General features: G+C 36.1%; 1 protein-coding gene across 4 annotated transcripts in view; it reads right to left on the minus strand.

Annotated features, from left to right (window-relative positions):
- sfmbt1 (Scm like with four mbt domains 1) overlaps positions 1-7,990 on the minus strand; it is a gene marked incomplete in the record, with an annotated part of 35,163 nt that overhangs the window by 5,569 nt on the left and 21,604 nt on the right. For all 4 annotated transcript variants that reach the window (XM_014009834.1, XM_014009833.1, XM_014009831.1 and 1 more), the window contains 4 exon segments: positions 2,803-2,942; positions 3,071-3,138; positions 3,233-3,275; positions 3,398-3,511. In XM_014009834.1, coding sequence (XP_013865288.1) covers positions 2,803-2,942; positions 3,071-3,138; positions 3,233-3,275; positions 3,398-3,511 — 365 coding nt within the window.

The following is a 7,990-nucleotide window of genomic DNA, read 5'->3' on the forward strand; positions in this document are numbered from 1 at the left end:
CAACAAATTGATGTTTATTGTGTGTTAATACCAAAAACCCTTCAAATGTTTCCTCATATCAACTGCTTAAGGCTGCCTGTAACTTTAGTGTCTACATTTTGCTACAACTTTTTCTTTTTAGTTTTAAAGCTATATAACACCAATTCAACTATAATAAAAAGGTTTACAGATATTATTTTAGTTATGAAAGCAAAAGCAGTTTTTATGCTGTTTAGCTAACTAGCATAAATTTCTGTTTGCCTTGCCAACTAGGGGTGTAAGAAAACATTGATACACTAAAATATCTCTATTTCATTTCCCAATATTGTATTGATTCCCTAAAGCACCGTATTGACTTTTAATTAAGGCTTAAAAGGTAAACTTTCTGCCAGAAACAGAGTATAATGCTAGCTCAAATGTTAGCAACTGAGTAAACATTAGTGCTAAGTACCGATGGCTGAATTTGAAAAGATTAGAATGAGATCTGCTGCCTTTAATGTTGCCTAATATCCCATATTAGCCGGTAGCATTTGTCTAGCAGCCCGAACTGAAYGGGCTCCCAGAGGGCCGATACTGAAGTGGCCAAATGCAGTCTTTTTTTCTCTGAAAGCCATTACCACACTTAACTCACATACACATTGACTTCCTAATGTCATCTCCCAACCCCCCTGGACTTCTCACCCACATAATATACAGTACATTACTACTGACAACACTGAGAATTACTTTACTACTCTATTGTGCAATATCGGTATACTGCATTCTGTTAAATACCGCTAATATCACCATTCCCACTGACCAATATACATAATGTGCAATAACAACCATGTATATTACACCAGAGGCAAATTCTTTTGCACTTTTTATTTTTATTAGTTTACTTTTCATAGTGTTATAGTGATTTTATATTTATAAATGTTTGCACTGGAAAAGGAGTAGTTTTTAATATCATTGTACAAACGTATGTATCGTGACAATAAAAGCTATTCTATTCTATTCTATTCTATTCTATTCTATTCTATTCTATTCTATTCTATTCTATTCTATTCCATTCTAACAGCCATTTAAAACACTGAGCTTATTAAAATGCACCCGCTTCGGATGTTATTATCCATTAAATGGACGTTATTAGCTGTTATCAGTCCCATAGAATGGCTTCAGACTGTCAGCTCGTTAGTATGAGGCATAAAGCCACTAAGGTTAATTTTAGAGAAAATGACATGGGCTACGATAAAGTAGATCSAACTCCRGCKGTAGCAGATTGTTGAATTCCAATRTATATGGCACTGGTAACCCACTAGGGGGCACTGYCGGGRCAGTCTGAAGCCATTCTATGGGACTGATAAYCGCTAATAACGYCCATTTAATGGACTGATAACATCCGAACCAGCTGTWAAAATGACAGTCATACTTGTGCTCCATCTTTAAGTAAAAGGAGCCCTGTGACTGTAACACAGACTGTRGCAGCTTCATTTGACCCATTTACTGAACTTCAGCACAAAATATAGGCTATTGTTAGTGTGGTGGCTGACCATGTTTTTATAATAAATGAATATAAATGTAGAGGCTGCCACACATACTGTATATCATCAAACTATTTAATCACACATTTGGCCTAACCATTGAAAACATGGATGAAAAAAGAAATATGAACCAAATAAAATACATATAAAATATGATTTTTTTTGTTTTAATTAGAATTTTTGGAGAAAAAATGGGAATATAATGCCTTGCTTATAGTATCGCAATATACAGTATATCGTATCATATCACCAAATTCTTGCCAACACACAACCCTAACATCAACATTTACCAATTTTCACAGCACAAAAATACAGTAAAACAGGTCAGAAATTAGTTTTTGCAGGCTACAAGTRGGTACTTGATGTCATTAGTTACAATGATTCTAAGCTGGTAGGCTGAAGCGTTTAAACTACAAATTAAAACAAAAATATCTGATGTGGAAGAGTAGTTCCTCTTAAAGTGCTTCCTTTTCTGCACATCATGATGCAGGGTATGAATTGCACAGTGACCATCAGAGAYGAGTGAGACGTTGACTTTTACAGACATGTACTTCAGTCTGCTGATGAATATATTTGTTTTAATTTCATGTTTACCATCAGTTAATTACAATTTGATTTTCAAATTTAACAAGTGCTAATGAATACCATAAATTCATAGCATATTTTCATAGGAAATATATGCTGTAAAATATACACTACAGTTGTTAYAAGTGTCGTGTAAGAAAAAACGTGTTTAAGTTGAAGGCCGAGCTGATTTTAATGTTCTGAAGAAAAAAAATGCATCTTAAGGTGAGTAAGTTAGCTAAACAAATCAAAAACTGAMAAATGACAAATTGAATGTTTATTCATTACCTACTCTGTGTCTATTTGTGGATGGAATATAGTGGTCAGCACGAACTTAAAACTCAATTCATGATAAAACTGACAGAAGACTTTATCCCGTGTCCCATTTATCACACACACACACACACACACACACACACACAGTAATTTGAACCATGGAAGGACAAGAACTGCAAAATCATTTTCTACTTTTCAAAGTAAAACAGATTTAGTAAAACCAAATTATCTTAGTATATTGTGTGATCTCACTATTTGAAGTTTAACTTTTTTTTCTATTAAACAATAAGTTAACAGCTTCCTCGGACCATGACTGGAAACTGAAAAATAGTTTTCAGGACGCCTCTCTTCAGGTTTTAACGATGGACTTTGACAGGCAGAAACATGAGTGCAATATTGGAGATTACAAATTGTATATTTTCATCAAACACACAGCTGAACATCCCTCCTCACTCCTCACCTCTTTCAGAACAAGGACACAGTTTCCAGGGCCGATGAACTGGGGAAGCTCAGCAATGCGCCCTTTGTTAAGATAAGGACCTGAGAAGCACCTGTGGTTGAAATAGATCTTGGGACAGCAGTATTTTCCATTGCCCTGGCCTGCATACAACAAACAAAAAATTATATAATAAAATGCATGTATATACACAGAATAATACAACAACCGACAGCACTCTCAGCCAGGTCACAGATTTCCACCACAGCTTTAATTCCTCCAACATGCTCACCTGTTTCAGACTGGTTTGCCATCTGCTGTTTGACTGCATCAGGTGATGAAGACTTTGGTGGAGTTCTGCTGTAAAATTGAAAAAAAAAAATTGAGAAGCTGAAAGGCTGTTTTGACTGATTAAATTGAAACAGTACACCAAACAACACTCTGTTGTACTCACTGTTTCTCTGGCTGCACAACAGCTATTTTTCTTTCTTTTTCAACTGAAAAACAATAACTCTGAAGTCAGGATAATTTAAATGTATATTTAAATGTGTTTTAGTACTATTCTCATCGAAGTGTCTTGATCTAAAGCACATTTAATGTGCTGTCTCGTGTTGCGTACCTGAGAGCTTGATGGGGTAGACCAGCGGATAGCCGTTTGTTTCACACCAGCTGACGGGAAAGATGTCCAGAGAATCCACATGGACCAYCAGCTCCGGCATTGGCTGCTTCAGACCTATGAAACCAAAACACATGGAGACTAAACAATCTCTTTCAATGTCCACAAGCCATGGTAACAAGAAYGTAAGCTCAATTATCACACGCTTAAACATCCTGGGTGGAAAATACTGCAAGCTGACTACAGAACTGAAAATATTCCAGCATCTTTAGCAAAAAGTAGCCTGTTTCTTTCTGTTATTTATTGGCAAGACTTCCTGAGTTGTAACTTGGTGGGGATAGGGGTAAACTGTTAAGATGCGTTTTATTCAGTCTTAGCAGAGAACTCTGTTCTCTTAGTTAAACATAAACATGTGTGGTATCTATAGAAACATCTGGATCTTGGCTAAAAACTCATAAAAACATTTTCACGTCCACCAGACACAGTTAGAACTTCAAGAAAACCCCTTGGGGCTTAAGAGGTTAAAATAACTATTTTTTTTTCAAAAAGATTATATAATTTAGAGAGTTCAAGAAATCGTTTAATATTATTTATTCTTCATATTTGATCATTTATTGAATCACAGTGCAGTTCAGTCACAGCATGGTTCTAAATACAAGCAAAGAATTGTGAAGAATGAAATTTGTAGATATTTATGAAAAACTACAAAAAGAACATAGCGTTTTTTTGTTTTTTGTTTTTTTTTCATTTGGGGTGGTAACTCTAAACGGACTCATCTTTGTACCAGGATTGACCAAAGTTATAAAGATTTAATTATGTAGTGTTTGCAACATGACAGTTATTACAAGTATACTGATTAGGATGAACAGAAATACAGGTTTTTGACTGTTTATTACATAATGCACCAGATTATTACACCACCAAATTTTGTAACAATTGCCGCAAAATGTAATAACGTTATTACATAATGCGGCTGCAAGTATTACAAAATATGTTGAAGACTTTTATTACATTTTGTGTCAATTATTATATACTGCGGTTTTAGCGCGAGTTTATTACATTTTGAAGCCTGATTTTATTACATTATTACATAATGTGTTATTACAAAATGAGGTCTTACAAGGTTTCTMCTTTCCTCATTTTGTAAATACAGAAAATATCGACATGGGCAAAAAGATGTCGGTTATTGTCATAAATATCGGTGTCGGATATATTTCAGATTATCTCCCAGGCCTACTCTCATTGACTGATACCCAGTTGTTTTGCAAAGATCACTCGAATCCTTTTCTGTAACAAATTTGAGAACAGCCAAATTACAATCAAGAGGCTTCAAAAGGGTGATTCACCAATTGATAGGCGGTGCTTACTGGTTAACTTTATAATTCATTTTACCAGGTTGCAAACTAGAACACATGGTAAAATATGTAGATCAGCATCATGCTGAAGCAAACTTTAAAAATATGGATTAAACTGCATCAGTGAACAAAATATTTACTGTTTTTATCTCAACCAAGAGTATTTTTTGCTGTAATTTTAGCTGTTGAATTATGAATGTGTTTTTTTTTTCATAATAATGTGAACAAATTTCGGTCTCTTTAGAAGTTGCTGCAGGCAATTTTTAAAATGGTGACAATTTCGAAACGTTAGATCTAAAGCTATCAATTTCGAACCTTTTCCATCTGATTCCTGCATCCTAATAAAGAAAAGGTGCAAAAACGTTCAGGTTACTTTCGGCTCGACTGTGTAGAAAGGAGAAAAATCAAGCTTTGATCTTTTTTCTATTAGCTAAACTAAGGCCCTGTCTACACAAGACCGGACTCTTAATATGTTAATGTTTTTTTAATATCTACAGGGGAAAACAAACCAAAATATAAATAAATCACTCTTTTGGACCTGCTGTAGTTTCCGTAATAGAAAGCGTTGCCAGGTGGAACATGGTGATGTCACTTTAAAATGATTGTATTTTGACCTAAACTGTCATATGTGCTTAATGAGGCTGTTGTAAGGTAAGATATGTGTAGGTCTGAGTGATATGGCTGAAAACTGCATCATGAGATAAGCATTTCTTATCAGTCAATACTGATAATTATTAGTTTTTGTTTGACCTTTTTGAAATAAAGACCAGGAGAAAAAAGACTGATTAATACTGCCAAACTGGTGATGTGACCTCTTCTTCTCCTTTCACTCCACTTTCATTTACTTAATGAGTGAGTGAGTTTGTTGATGCCACCAAGCCTGTCGCACTGAGGGTTTACACAACTTATGCCAATTTATGAACATTTTCTATGACTAAATACCTCATATAAGTTATATATTTGAACTAATCATTAACATTGTAGTATGTACACGTCCAAAAGAGGTTTCCAGTTGMTTTTCACAAGTTGTCTAAAATGTTAGTGTGACAGGGCCTTTAGTTGGGCCGTGAGAGGTCAAGTGGCTAAAGATTTTTCTCTGCCTACATCCCGCAGAATGTCACGTGGTTCTGGATCAGAGTTCAGTGAAATTATCAATATTCCACCGGACGTATTTTATATTGTTTATCACAGTAGATATTGATTTACTGCCCAGTCTTGTGTTTGCGGCCAGCCTTGTGTTTAGTGAAAATGTGCACAGAAAAGGGGTTAAAGGGTATTTTCTATTTATCTGGCAACCCTGATGCCGTCTCACTCGTGCAAAGGTCATTCAGTGTCAGCATGAACAATCACAAATAAACAAACGTTCCTTCAGACCAAGGATGTTGTTGGTTATGCTCCTACATTGCTGCAAAAGGTGAGTAATACAAAAACCCTCTTCTGTCTGCAATTTCCTGCATTGCTTTTAGTTCAGAAGAAACTTTTGCCTGTAGGCGCCTGTGTGCACTTTCACACCTACGTAGTACTTCACACCTCTGCAGGGGGTGCTCCTGAAAGGTTCAACTCAGAGATGTGTGCTGCGTCTCAATTCATGGGCTGCATCCTCATGACTGCACATTTGTCAGCCGCATACGTCAATGCTCCACTCCGAGTGCTGTCCCAATTCGAAGGCTCCTCTTCATGCGATGCAATGCGGTGTCAAAATAAAATCCTACTACAAGTACAGATTCCTCCTCAGCCACATTCCTTGGCCGCATGATGAGGAGCCTTCGAATTGGGACAGCACTCGGCACAGGGCAGTGACGTACGCGACCGACAAATGCGCACTCATGAGGATGCAGCCCGTGAATTGAGACACAGCTATGGTTTCAAAGAGTGAGACTCTGATCACTGGTAATGTGTAAAAAAAGAGCAGCTGAATGGCAACAAAAATGTTACAGTTTCAGTAAAGAACAGCTCAGTGTAAGCAGAGCTCCTATCCCATGCTTTCATGACTCCAGCTCACCTTCCAGGCTAAGCCAAATATATTGCCCTTTGACCTTTGTAACTGTGGCCACGTGAATATTCTCGGGTGATAGCGGGTTGACAGCCTCCAATTTCATGGCTTCTTTAAAGTTGTGTTCACACTGATCCTGCAAAGCAAACAGAAGGGATCAAACCACACTTGAAAATGGTTTAATTAATTTTCTGTCTGAGTACAGAAGATAGAAGCCCAGAATAAGTCACCTGCTTACAACTCAATCTCACTGTAAAATGAAACATTTTAGAATAGATTAGAACAGAAACAGCCTTTATTGTCCTGCGCAGGGAAAGTCAGGGGATTTTTACAGCTGATGTTAAATTATGTCAGTCAGCCACTTTATGACAAACTTCTTCGTCTTTTTGAACAGCAGCTTTTAAGCCATATATTCTCAAAATCAATAGCTTTAAGACTGAAATCAAACCACTACTACTAAACTACTCTTAGCAGTGGAGCTCACATCTGCAGCAGATAAATAATCAACTACAGCACTAAACTGAGCAGAGTTGCCTTTCTAACTCCTGTCGTCTGCATCAAACCTAAAAAAACACATCAGACTGTTTCAACACAGACTGAGCATGAGACTGGTAAATTTGATATAACAGGATATACTAAATGGCTGCAATTATAACAAGTATTCTGTTAGCTTAATGTTGCATTTTTGTAACAAGATTTTTCTCTTTCATGGGAAATAACTCATTTAAATATATATTAAAAAAACACATTTTACTAATATAATTTCATTTGCCTGAGAGAATCATTTAGATTAGATTCTTAACCCATGGGCCGCGAGCACCACCTTGAGGGCCTCAAAAGAAAAACCTTTAACTTTAGGCCACAGAGGGCCACGGGGCTGCATTGATTTTGAATAAAGTGCAATACACTTTCTCATCACTAGTAGTGATAGTGCGCCACTCAGATGTTTGACAGCTTTTTTAATACGTAAAAGAATAACCTTAGAAACCTGCCGAGAATGGAAATTTATGTAAATGAAAAGTAGACAAAAATGAAGGTAATCCATCAAAAAAAGCCAAAGTTTGTTACTAATATGAAGTGCAGCCTCTGGTTCTACCATGCTATATTTTAAAAGTTCAAAATATTATCAAATACAGTTGCAGATATAGCTATATTTTAATTTGAACTTTAAATTACTTTTTGTAGTTTATTTTTAAATATTTTGTCAAAAAGCTGTTGTTACTGTTATTGTTTGTCACTAATATGAAG

This window comes from Austrofundulus limnaeus, unplaced genomic scaffold (genome assembly GCF_001266775.1).
Source record: "Austrofundulus limnaeus strain Quisiro unplaced genomic scaffold, Austrofundulus_limnaeus-1.0 Scaffold62, whole genome shotgun sequence".
NCBI classification, from domain to species: domain Eukaryota; kingdom Metazoa; phylum Chordata; class Actinopteri; order Cyprinodontiformes; family Rivulidae; genus Austrofundulus; species Austrofundulus limnaeus.